General features: G+C 42.0%; 1 protein-coding gene across 6 annotated transcripts in view; it reads right to left on the minus strand.

Annotated features, from left to right (window-relative positions):
• The window catches only part of Mitf (melanocyte inducing transcription factor), a 220,679-nt gene that overhangs the window by 4,653 nt on the left and 202,843 nt on the right, over positions 1-13,183 (minus strand). For 4 of the 6 annotated variants that reach the window (XM_057775147.1, XM_057775138.1, XM_057775174.1 and 1 more), the window contains 4 exons: positions 12,313-12,430; positions 10,143-10,217; positions 6,461-6,536; positions 2,893-3,040 (listed from right to left, as the gene is read on the minus strand). In XM_057775147.1, coding sequence (XP_057631130.1) covers positions 2,893-3,040; positions 6,461-6,536; positions 10,143-10,217; positions 12,313-12,430 — 417 coding nt within the window. The remainder of the gene's footprint in view (positions 1-2,892; positions 3,041-6,460; positions 6,537-10,142; positions 10,218-12,312; positions 12,431-13,183) is intronic. The other 2 variants (XM_057775165.1, XM_057775157.1) reach the window with 1 other exon arrangement.

Consider the following 13,183-nt stretch of genomic DNA (forward strand, 5'->3'; position numbering starts at 1 on the left):
GTATGTAGTGTAAGACATTGGACTAGACGGCCACTGCAGGAAGGGTAAAGAGTGCCAGGGGAAGGAGGCCGAGTGGCACAGAGGGTAACTTTTTGTACAATGCAGATAAGCTAATAAAAGTATAAAATGACAGCTAATAGAAATATAATGCCAAGTAAATAGTAATACAGCAATACATAGATAGTAATACAATAATACATACAAACTGCTTGGGAGATACCTTAAGATTTCAAGGGAAATGGTGTGGCTCTCTCAACAACTCCCCAAACCCTGATTTAGTATGAGGGCACTACCCCTTTTCAGTGCCCAGTCTCCGTGTAAGTACACCATGAACTTTTGAACCCCTATTTTCAGGGTGAGTGTGCTACACACATTTCAGTCTTCAGGGTCAGCGTTAGGGCACCACACACTTTTCCGTCTCTACTTTCAGGGTGAGCCTGCACACGCACACTTTCTGGTTGCCTCCCAGCTTCTGGAGAGGCTGCAGTGACAAGAACCTCGTGAGCATTGACACGGAATGGGAGGCAAGGGGGGCTTCCTTAATCTAACCCAAGGTCTCTCTATAAATTGTGCACTCTCTAGAAGCGCTGTAGAATAGTAACTACCAGAGTTAGGGTTGGGGTTCAAAAAAAAAAAAAGCCAAACCACACAAAATGCCTATTTTTCAGTTATATGCATTTCCTTCAAACCCGTACTAAGCTGCTAAGATACAATTATTCAATTGTTTGGGTGTGATAGAAACAGTAGACATTTCTTTGGTTTCTAGTTACTAAGACACCAATGGTGCCGTGAAGAAAACATTCTCCATGTTCCACACAAGCAACCAGAGTTTCCTGAAATTAACCACTCTGGCAAAGGGAAACCTTTACTTTTTTAATTCAGCAAGAAAGTTTTCATCTATCACATAAATTATCTCTTACTACGTGTACTTTCTTACTGCTCCTACATATACTGGAGTCCGTACTCCGGGTCCTCAGACTGTGAGAAGACTGACTTACAGTCTTCGGAAGAGGTGGTTAAGATAAAATGTCGCCAAGCCTGCTGGCAGGGTTGATCTCTAACAACCTCCAAATAGTGAGAAAGCTAATGACCGCCACTTCACCTCCTCTGCTCAGGGGTCTTTTATCACAGTGGCACTAGCTAACTGATGCACTTTGTAAATCTGTGACTTGTCGGACCTCATTTCATAATGCCTTCAATCCATGCTCCCCTCTTAGTTTTGATGAATCCTCACGTATTCCTAAAAGGAAGAACAGGGATCCCCAATGCTCTTCCCGTATGTCAATGCTGTCCTATGCTAGTGAGAAAAAAAAAAACACACTACCATAAAGAGCAGATGGGAAATATGCCCTTTGAATTAGTCAGAGAGGAAAGGTACTTGACATATGACATGGAGTCTCGACTTGGCCCACAAGTGTGTGGTCTGTATTAAAAGTGTTGGATCTGTGAGCTCCTCAGTGAGGGACACAAGAGCGTGAAATGCCACATGAGTGTCTGCCTGCTCCTTCAGCCCAGTTCCAGAAACAAGCCTGGCTGGGCATCATGCTGAAGCCCTGGGCTATTGAATAAAATAATTCCCCTGGTGATAAGGCTTCCTGCTCTTTCTTCCGTGAAGACTTCTGCATGCACCACTTAGCCTAAAAATGAAGGGAAGGCCCCAGGCCTTGGCCGAAAACACAAGCTCTTGAAACTCTACACCAGCATGAAGAACAGCAGTGCGGCTTGTCTTTCCAACAAACAAACAGATAAATTAACTCAAGAGGATGCAAATATCTTACCGCGCTCCTTTGTCGTTTAACCAAGAGTGTTTACCGACAGATTCCAACAGTTTCTTCAGTTTCTAAATGAGGTGTTAAATCGCGTGGTTTGGTAGAGCTTGCCTAATTAATGATTTTTCCTATGGCAGCAAAAGTGGTAATGCTAGCCTTACAGCCACCAGGAGAAGGCCAAGAGGGCATTGCCATGGGATTGCCATGGCCCATATTTTACAACATTCATATTTAATATGAATATGCAAGTTTGGAACCTGAACACAAAACTTGGCTTCTCTTTGGAAGAACTTCCTACATTTTAATAATTTGATAAGGAAATAACATAAACTACCTTTATAAACATCTACACTGAGCACCAAGTGATAAATAGCCAAGGCCGTATTGTAGAAGAGATGCAACATGAAACAAATAACCAACTAGAGGCGAGGGACAGATCTCACAGTATATCCAGTCTCGGTTTAACTTTCTGGATTATAGAGCCCAGCACCAGGGGAGAGCCACCTTCTGCCTCCTGGTCCCATGACTGAGGATCACTGCAGCCACCGCAAACGTGTTATCTTGGAGGGAGATGTGAAGTGCTGAGCACCGGGAACATGGGTGTTCAAGGTTCCTGACGTATGCTCTGGAACACTGAACACCCATCAGGCGGAATGCAGTGTAGATCCATTCGCGCTCGACAGCATCCAGGAGTACTAACTTCTGCCTAGGTGAAGCTTGTCTGACACCCAACCAGCAACATACCCTCCCTGGCCTTAGGGAACACACACTTCTTATGCTGCTTGGGGGCTACGTAAGATGAAAAATCCCTAACAAAGCCCACAACACTGTGGCTGACAAGACACTTAACAGGCTATAACTCAGAAAACTGCTATAACAAGCCCTTGACCTAGATGGGGGCTCAGCCTCCTGGAAGCGAGCGTGCAGGGAACTCGAATTCGCCACTCTGCACATGTCCAAGAGTGATGGTCAAAGTAGCATTAGGGTTATTTCCGAGTTACCAACGTGTTTTACCAGTAGGGAGATTCACAGATACTGAGACCGTGTCTCCAGCTCTCTCGGGAGGCAGCACATTCTCCTTCCTCTCATCCTGAAATCACTTTACATAGCATAGAGCAGGCACCTGGACTCGGAGCAGCAGATGCCGGTTAGCATGTTCCAGCTTCTTCTGCCGGTTCTCAAGGTCCTTGGCACGTTGCTGCTCTCGCTGCAACTTTCGGATGTAGTCCACGGAGGCCTTTAGAATGGTTCCCTTGTTCCACCGCATGTCCCTGTGATAAGATGGAGGACAATGGACCCTTTTAGGAACTGAGGTTCAAAGAAAATTCAGCATTCAGTGTCTAGGGAGAATAGCAATTGTACATCAGTAATGGCTAGTGCTCGTTAAATGCTCACCACACAATGACCATTGGCCGCTCATTTGATGTGCATCATCTTTCTCCAGGTAAACGCCTTTTGTAAGGCAGAGACATAGTGCAGATGTTGAAACTGATACAGTACAACTCCATCTAGATCATAGACCTCTCACTACATAAAATTGATGATTTAATTCATGTGTGCTGTGTGGGTTACCAAATCTTGTTTGTAAACTGTCTGAAGTGGTTGCATGTACCCGGGACTATAAAGGTTTATTCACTGGAATGGGACAAGCACAACAGAAGTCCTGGGAGAGCCCACCACTTGTCTGTGCTGTGAAAATGCCACTCTTGGGTTTTTGTTTGTTTTGTTTTGTTTTTCAAGACAGACTTTCTTTGTGTAGCCTTGGCTGTTCTAAAACTCGCTCTGTAAACCAGGCTGGTCTCTAACTCACCGAGATCTGCTTGCCTCTTCCTCTGGGGTACTGGGATTATAGGCGTGTACCACCACTGCCTGGCTCACAGTTGTATTTTTGTCAATATAATGGGGTGTCTGTCATCTAACCTTTCTCTGTACCCATTTTCCCATCTTCAAAATTATGACACTACATGTGTATAAGTAGCCCTGTAAGTGCACAATTGGAATCAAAGGAGATGCTCTATATGATCTTGAGAATGCTAATCAATACTCGAACAAGAACTGCACAGCCGAGGTGTGAAACCTAGAGAGATGCCATCCTGGAATCCCAATCTCAACAGCTGCCAACAGGTGTGACTCTCAGTTTCCTCACTGTAGCTCCAGTGTACTCATACAAGAAAATTATCATCATCAACAAGATGTGGACAAAAGCCATGCTGGTTAAATCTTGGTCAACTCAACATGAGCTAGGGTTATCTGGGAAGAGGAAATTTCAGTTGAGAAAATGCCTCCATCAGACTGGCCTGCAGACAACAAACGTGTGGGGGTATTTTCACGATCAATGATGGATGTGGGAGGGCCCACACTATTGTGGGCTCTGTCACCCCATGAAGGTGGTCCTTGGAAAGAAAACAGGCCGAGGAAGCTATGCAGAGCAAGCCAGGCAGCAGCATTTCTGCATACCTCTCCCTCAATTCCTGCTTCCAGGTCCCTGCCTTGACTTCCTTCAGTAATGGACTATGATCGGAACATGAAATCCAAATAAAAATGACCTTCCTGAGATGCTTTTGGTCAGTGTTTACCACAGCAACAGAAAGCAAACTACGACAATGTCACCCTAAAAATCTGAACGCCCCAGAACAAACAATAAAGAATGAACTAAATTTGAGGAAGTGATTTTTCTAATCTCCTTTGTAAATAATCTCAACACAGTGATGGCAATGAGGATGATAAAATGAAGACCTATATTTTACCATATAAAAATAGAACCATCAACCCCATCACCTCCAGTTACTAAGAGCAGATCAGAAGCGGCCCATGGAATAGATGAGTGGCAGGCCATTAAAACAAGCCATCTAGTAGCTGATCCTCACATCCGTTGGCTGAGGAAAAAAACAGGTCTTCTCCAGAGAGAAGGATAGCCACAGCTCCCGTGGGTCTCCAGTGTCTGGACACCAAAAGGTGTCCCAGGACAGCCGGAGTGAGCACAGGAAACAATTGTCAAGGCTAAAATCAAAGTAGCAAAAGGTGTAGCAGCCAGCAGAAACACAAGTATAACGGAGGCTGCCTGTTGCCTGATATGGGGTGCCAAAGTGAAAAGTCAGAGCTGGGCTTTTCAAGCTCTCAAGAAGAGTATCTATCAGTTATCTGGGCTGTACTTCCTTATGAAAGTATGTTTCTTGGCTTAAATAGATTCAAAGATTGCATTTTGAGTAATTAGAGGAACCTGTTTCCATGCACAGGTATATATACTTTCCAAATATATAAAATCAACCAAAGTTTACTTGTTTTGGGGAATGAGTGGGCATGTGCTGGGACACTCACTAGTCAGGTAAAGTGTGTCTCTATTTCGGTTCCAACGCACACTCTAGAAACCTGGCTTTGGAAAACCACTGTCCATATTACAGTCTGTTTTATCTTGAGACAGTGTCTACCATGCCAGCTCAGGCTCTAAACATGTAAGAACTCTACCATAATGGAGGAGACATGCAAATCCAAGCTCACACCAGGGCCCATAACTTCATAATCTGTTACTGAAGAGATTCGCGCACTACAGTTTTCAAAGAATACGCTAGAAAAGGGAAAGCTGATAAAGAACAGGAAATGGGAATTCCGTTTCAACCATCATGCAAGACTGACTAGAAGAAATGAAGGTCACAGCCTTTCGGAGGATAAATTTGTGCTGCATAACTGAGAATCTGGATGCTTCCAGCTTGAAAATGCCTCTCCTTGAAGCCTGGGAAAGCAAAGCGCTAGAAGACGGAAACTGCGCACATTCATCAAAACTACCTCACAATAGGTAAGGGTTTTATTTTATTTTGCTACAAATTCCGCGACAATAATGTGAATCGTGAATTTAATAAGCCTTGCATGAATAATGCTTGATTGCATCTTTACTTTTTATTAGATAGCTAAAAGGTCATATTCAAAGGCTAATTTCATAGAATGCCTGTGGGGGCCATTAAAATATATACCTCCCCCAGCCCTTTACCTCAAATGGGCCAATTTCTAATGGATAAAAATTGTGTATTTGTTGACCAGTTTGCTGACATGGCAGATAACATGGTAGGAAGGACTTGGAAATTATCTGTTAGCTGTTATCTCCGAGAGGGGAGGTGGGGGAGGAGGGAGACCAAAGGCTGAAACAGAGATCAGCTGACTTGTAGTTCATAAGAGGATTAACCATTGCTTTTTTTCCCCCCTGAGATTGGTAAAGCACACAAAGAATATGCAAGTTTTCATAAAAACAACTGACCCTTTGTCTTTCTAGTATCATTGAACTTGACATTTCCAGTCTCTGCACATCAGAGCCCATTGAGAGATCGTTCATAGGAGGGTCACATGCGCCACACATCTTGCCTTAACAGCTATTGGGATCTTCTATGCATGACCATGAAAGATGTTCCACCCCGCCCCCAGTGCTCAAAGCTCGAAATTTTCTGCCGAGGTCTCAGAATCTCATATATCCCATTCCTCAGAAGCAAAGCTAACTATCTCAGTTCCAATATCCCTTTGGACAATTCAGTTCATTTCTCTAGAAACCTTAGTTTGGTGAAATTAACCACCAGAAACGCTTAGGAAAGGAAGCAAAGGGTGAGGGGAGTTCTTTAACTGCTCTATGAGAATATCTTGCAACATATGAGAGAATGGAAAGGTGTGAAAATATATGATGCAGATTAACATGCAATTTTACTCACGGATCATTTGACTTGGGAATCAAAGTACCTAGTTCTTTAATGCGGTCATTTATGTTAAATCTTCTTCTTCGTTCAACTTCAAGAAAAGAGCATGGGAGAGGGCCATTAGTAGTGGTGGCACACCAGTGTTCAGCACATCTCGTTAAAGGCATGCACACACTGACCTTACCTGCCAGGACAATGTAAACTTGAACCTGCGTCCCCCTGTGCTTATCTTACTTTGGGATGCTAGAGGGTAATGAACGTTAAGAAGAAAGAGCTACTTTCAGAGTGCTCTCATTTACAAAGCTCTGAGCTATGCAGTTTCCCACTGGATTCTGTACTAACCCTGAAAATCTGGGCTGCATCCTCAGCTATACAACAAAATCAGACGAATCTGCATTGTGCTTGTTTAACGAAAGAGAAAACAAATTTGCACTGACGAGATGTGCACAGATCTGCAACGACACAGTTAAAAATCCAGCAGCCCCAATTTCCCACTGGTCGGGCAGCGCGCGCCTGCTCAGGCACAGCAGCAGAATTACTTTTAATGGTGAACCTTGAGCTTTACATAACTTTTACTAATCGCAGAAAACCGCTCTGATTTTGATTTCCTTTTAGCACTTAAAATAGCAAAATGTTTGTTTTTGCTCATGGAATACACAAAACCAACTCCTCTAGCCAAGCACTGACAAAAATAAACATACAAGCTACATATGTAGTTTTAGATTCCTTAGTGGCCATGCTAAACTAGTAAAAAGAAAGACATTAAATTAACTTTAATATTTCATTAAATCCATTCTCTACAAGCCATCATCATTTTAGCAGGCAATAAATCTTTAAAAATTAAATTAGAAGGCACAAATTCTTTTCTTCACACTAAGCTTTTGAAATCAAAATATTTTACACTTCAGCATATATATGTGCTAGGCAAGTGTCTTCCCAGCCTGGTTCCCAGGCCAGTGCAGCCCAATTTGAGCTAACAACGGTCCAGATGCTCTAGGCATTGAATAGCAAGTAACTACCATCCAGGACAACACACATCATTTCACTACACTGTGCATCCTGAGAGTATCTCCAGCCTGTGATCTATGTCGCACGGGCTATCAGGGTTCCTAAGTGAGGTCATGTCAACCCTTAACCCCACCCCTATCACTTCCCATTTTATCCGAGGAAAAGTTAAGTCCTTGAGGTATCCTCCAAGGATCCGGTGGGCCCTGCCCTGCCAGTAGCACTTTTTGCTCCTCTTGCAGTGTGACAGCATCTTTCCTGGCCATTCAGCTGTGTTCTTTCTGCTTTGTCCCCGCTGGCTCCACTATTCCCACACCCAAGCCAGATATGCATTGGCCACATTCAAATGTGCTCCCATCTGCCCAGAACACTCTTCCTCCAGGTCCCTAAAGAGCCATTTCCCCCTGTAAGGAGCAACTCAAGTTTACCTATATGAGTTCCTAGGTGGTCCATTTAAAATGACCCATTATCCCCATGCCTCTCACGATACTATAGTCCCTGGGCTCTGTTTCATCTTCTCACAAAACTCTGAATCTAATACTTATTATTCACCTATTATTTTCGCTGTTGCATTCCAGGCAACAGCATGAGCCTGGCACAGAAGAGTAAGCAAAGTGTCTTGACAGTAGGGTTACACTAAAACCTCCTGAGCCTGCCTCTTCCCACTTGCCTGCACACCTGTGGGCTCTTGCACTGTCGACATTTGCAGATGCCACATTTACCTTTCATGTAGGAGCTTCCTCTCCCGATATGTAATATAGAAGTGAGATCACTTTAGAAAACTCTTTTTAAAGAAAACCCTAAAGTGCATGAAGGTAAAGGTTAAAGGAACCCCTAACATCGCCCAGCATCTACATGCTTGGGGCAACTATCACAGATAAGCTGACTTCTAGATTTTGTCCTGGGTACCCACACATCCCTCCTGTGTGACATCTATCGCCATCCTTCTTGTTCCTCTCAGGAATTAGTATGTGGCACCTGACGTGTGACTTGAATGTGCCTACTGGTAGTAAACCTGTTTGGCAAAAGCTGCTGGTATCAAACTGGCGCTCAGAAACTTGCAAGCGTTGAAAGAAAGACTGAATACACGAAGGCATCTGTTCGCACATCTCAGCAAGTGTTTTCAGAAGCTAAATCCTAGGGAGGGAGGGCTGAGCCATGGTCAACAGGACCCTGAGCATTAGTTCCCAAGAGTTACACAAGACTCAAGAGCTCCATCTTAGAGCTGACCCCATCTGCAATTTACTGACAACCTTGAACGAGAGGGCTCTGGTGGGGACTTGAACACAGCACTATTCTTGACAGGATCCAACTTCACTTTCTATATTTCAGTTATGTGATGTTTACATCATTATTTTACTTCTGGGGTTTTAAGAGAAGGACTGACTTTGACTAAAATTATTGGAAATCTGGGGGAAATGTTTGAGCTGCAAGCTCAGATCTTCAGCGTAAAAATGACAAAAGCTTCTCAAACCAAAGTCAAAAATGGGGAGAGCAGTACTGATGAGAGCTGGCACCCCGGGCATGGGGCCTCACCAGGGAAAGTCTCAGTGCCCAGCTCAGAGAAGTCAACCTCATGTGCACAGGAAGTCAACATAACATGTTCCCAGGACAATGGACTTGAGAAACTAGCAACAATACAAAAACACAATGGTGAAACATTACTCATGACTCTAAGAACAGAGTCATGAAACCCTGTCTCGAAAACAAGCAAACAAAAAGAACAGAGTCATGTAGAAAAATACTGTGTTTTTTTTTAAAGAAATTAATGTCACATTCTTAGCACACACTGTTCAAATAAATAACTAGCAAGCAGCAGCAGACTACGAACGCTATGATATGATGGATTAAAACACACAAAGCAATGCTTTTCATTCTCTGTGTACACCTAATTTCACAGGAAACAGTCGGGGAAAGCAATGCCTAACCGAAAACAAGCAATGTCTTTATTCGGTGATTAGAGCAGAATGCAGCTCTTCTCTTCTCTTTTTTCTTTTAAATCAAAAGCAAGGTTTTTATATATGACTCATGTTCTCAAAAATCATTTCAGAAAAAAAACATAAATGGAGAATTTTATGCTACTTTCAACTTCAACCTCTAACTAAATCTTCCTTTTCTCTGCAGGGTCTCTATTAACTGTGTAGCTTAAATATAAGCTTTCCTAGGACAAGGCTTCAGGAGTTTATGAAGAGTAAACACAATGCATAAAAATATTCTAATGTTATGTAATATTTTAGAGAAACAGATAAACATCATAAATTCGGGGGACTGCTTTACCCACTGTGCCCTTACATGTGTTTCTTTCCTCTGCTATTGTCTTCTATTTTTTTAAACTTTGAAATAACTTTGGAAAAGGTGAATACCAAATCCTCCTTTGCTAATATGTTCCAGTGTGAGCAGTACTCATAATTGTAGTTGGGGATCAAGACTCCCTTACACACACACACACACTACATCTATTACCACAAAGAAACAAACATAGAAAATCTTCACAACTAGAAAACTTATGTGTGTGTATACATGCAGATATATATAAAACTTGTTTGATATGAAATAATCTCTCTGAAATATTTTCAATGCACCTTTAACAACTAGAGAAATTAACTTTCCTCTGAAATTAATGAAAGCAACTTTTCGATACATGAAGAATGCTGACCTCAAGGTCAAATAAATGTAAATCAAGCAAACTTACTCAAGTTGTGATTGTCCTTTTTTTGCCGCTCTTTGGCCAGTGCTCTTGCTTCAGACTCTGTGGGGAAAATACACGCTGTGCACGTGAATGAAGTCATTAGAAACTGGAACTGTTTGAGGGACACAGCAACGTCAATCACAAAGCCTCTCTTCAGAACATGTAATGCTTACCTCCCTGGAGTCTAGTGAAAATGACACTTTCCAAGTTATAACGTCTACTTCTTCTAACACTACACGTATCAAATCTCTGCCAAGCTAAGTTCTCACAAACAAGATGAAGTGACACCAAGTCACAGCACACCAAGTCTATATTCCAGTACTAAAAAGAATAACACACATAGATAGAAATGATTTGATGTCATATCATTTTTAAGACTTAGTATTTTACTTATTTATGTGCAAAAGTATTTGCCTGTGTCTATGTGCATGTATTGTGAAGCCAGCAGAGGGCATCAGATCCTCTGAAACTTGAGTAATGAATAGTTGTGAGCCACCATGTGGGTACTCTTAAACACTGATAACATATTCTGTGATTAGGAGTTATTTTCAGGACAAATAACTTCTCAGTGTTTTTATGACTTTGTAATACAGTGACATGAAAACTGGGGTGATGCTTCTGAATCTATTCTCCATGGCCTTTGAGCTCGTGAGAATGATGTGGAGTCAGGTTCTGTCAGAATATGCCATGACGCTTAGGAGTTACTATGTATGCATTCTTTGTCTGTCTATAAAAACATAAGTCAGGAAGGGTCTAGATGCATTTGGTGCCAATTCCATTCGAAAAGCTGTGTTTGGATAGCAACTTATGTGATATTTAGGTGTCAAGAAGTTTTTTTTTTTTTGCCTTGTAAAGAACAAGTAGAAGTAGCAAACCGTGCCGTTTATTGATTCTAAGACTTATACGATGTTAGTTTCCTTTCAAAAGTGATACGTGAAAGAGTATGCTAAAGATGTAGCATTTTACCACAAAATAGCAAGACTTATAGCTTCTGAGACAAATTTATTCACTACATTAAACTGTATGTATATAGGATAAATACGAACACCCACGCCACACTGCACTGCAATAGTCAGAGGCTGCACAGAATGTGGATTAATTAATACTACATCACTCGGTGATATTATAGCCTTCTTGGTCTAGGCGACGCCAGTGTGTGAAGTTCATAGCATACTACAATCACCATGCGATCTACTTCCCAGAACATGCTGTGGTCATCATGAAACTCCTAATTGCAGATGCATGTATGTAGACAGAATTAAAATTAGAATCTGCTAAATTCAGATGGTCACTCCAAGTCATTCTCTCTCCCTTTCTAAGCAGAAGGATAAAAAGGTTTTACTTTCCATGGCTGCTTAATAATTTATGTTTTTTTTCTCTTGATGATTTTTGTTTATTAATAAATTACCTTTAAACCCCAGTTAATACCTTTTTTTAAATTTTTTTTCTGTTAAAATTTTCTGAAATAGTTTTTGTAGTAATATCTTTAGACAGGCTAGAAATCTTTACAACAAATCCATATACCATATTTTTACCCCACCCCCAGTTCTGCAAGAGGCAAGAACTAAATAATAAAAAGGGATTTGGGGCAAGGACCATAAAATCCACCATGGTAGAATGCCAGTTCTAATACAGTTTCTGTCATGTTTTATTGGTCAAATGCCTTCCCTAAAGCATCAAAGAAAGTGGCAAGATAGGTAATTTCACACTTGCCTCTAGAGCAAACATTCTGATGGCTCTATTTTATGATTTATTTCTCCTTCTATAATAAATCTCTTGTACATGATACAGTAAAAAGAGTGGGTGGCATCTAAAGATGTGAGAAATAAATTCTTTGCTCGATCCCAAATGTGGCCTTGAATGGCAAGCAAAATTCAAAGCAGGGTTCTCCAACTCTAATCTCCAGGGGCTTGGGTAGGGGAGAGGAACTTTACAGGGGACAGTACTGCCTAACACCCCCAACCAGAGTGTCTAGCAGCCATGGACAAAGGTACTCAGCAAACACTGGAAACTGTATTCTAACATCTTAATGTCATATGTTAAATCACTGCACAAAACCTCAGGGACCACAGGTACTAGCTGCACAGGAAACATTGCTGCTACATTGATAATGCTGTCCACTGAGGAACAGAGCAGAGGATCATGGTAAGAGGCATACGTGCTAGGTACATACCTGTAAGCTCCCTTTTTATGTTAGGAAGGTTGGCTGGACAAGAGTTGCTGATGGTGAGGCCCGGGGGTGGCAGGCCCTGGTTGCTGTATAGGTCAATCAAGTTTCCGGAAACAGGTAACTAGACACAGACAAGAAGAGCAATGAGTGGTTGAATGACTGCTGAGTGTTTTTAACAAAACTCACAGCCTATGTCAGGCTTTGTGTGAAGGATGTTCTTTGCTATAAAGTGCTGTGTTTTAAAACCAGGAAAGTATGCACATCCATGCAGAATCACACATTCTGTTTATGCAGAGAGATGGAAGGATGGTCTCACGTTGACTACCGTGCGTGAGGTGCGCATTCTAAGCACAGAGCCAGCATTACCTGCTACCAAAGTGGCAGGTGTGCCCGCTATTCCTGTGAGATAAGACTCTGTGCGACTTCCATCCAAGTTCAACTTCTTCCTTCCATCCTCCACCTCCCTACTTTTCGTTCTTTCTTTTTATAAAGAAAAGCAACGGCAAACGCTTCCTTTTTGTAAAGCCATGTCCCTTATGGCAAAAGAAAAAGCTGGCTTCCTTGAGATTGAAATTATACCAAGAACCACAAGAGGGAGCCCAAAGACTTTAATAAAAACTTTCCGCGGCTAAGAAAAGGACTAAAGGCATGGTAGCCTTACTAACTTAACTACTCTGAGTGGCACTGTCTCTTCAGATTCTCCTGGAGTATTGTAAAGCAGTAAATTCATTGTCATTTTTTCTTTGACAATGATGTCCCAGTTGGCCATAGATTACCTCATAGCTAGCTAGACATGGTGGAGTCACAAGCTCCTCTTATGGCCTGGAAAACTTCCTACATGTTAGCTGTGCCTTATTCCTTCCATCATAGACCC

The sequence above is a fragment of the Chionomys nivalis genome, chromosome 1 (genome assembly GCF_950005125.1).
Source record: "Chionomys nivalis chromosome 1, mChiNiv1.1, whole genome shotgun sequence".
Lineage (NCBI taxonomy): Eukaryota > Metazoa > Chordata > Mammalia > Rodentia > Cricetidae > Chionomys > Chionomys nivalis.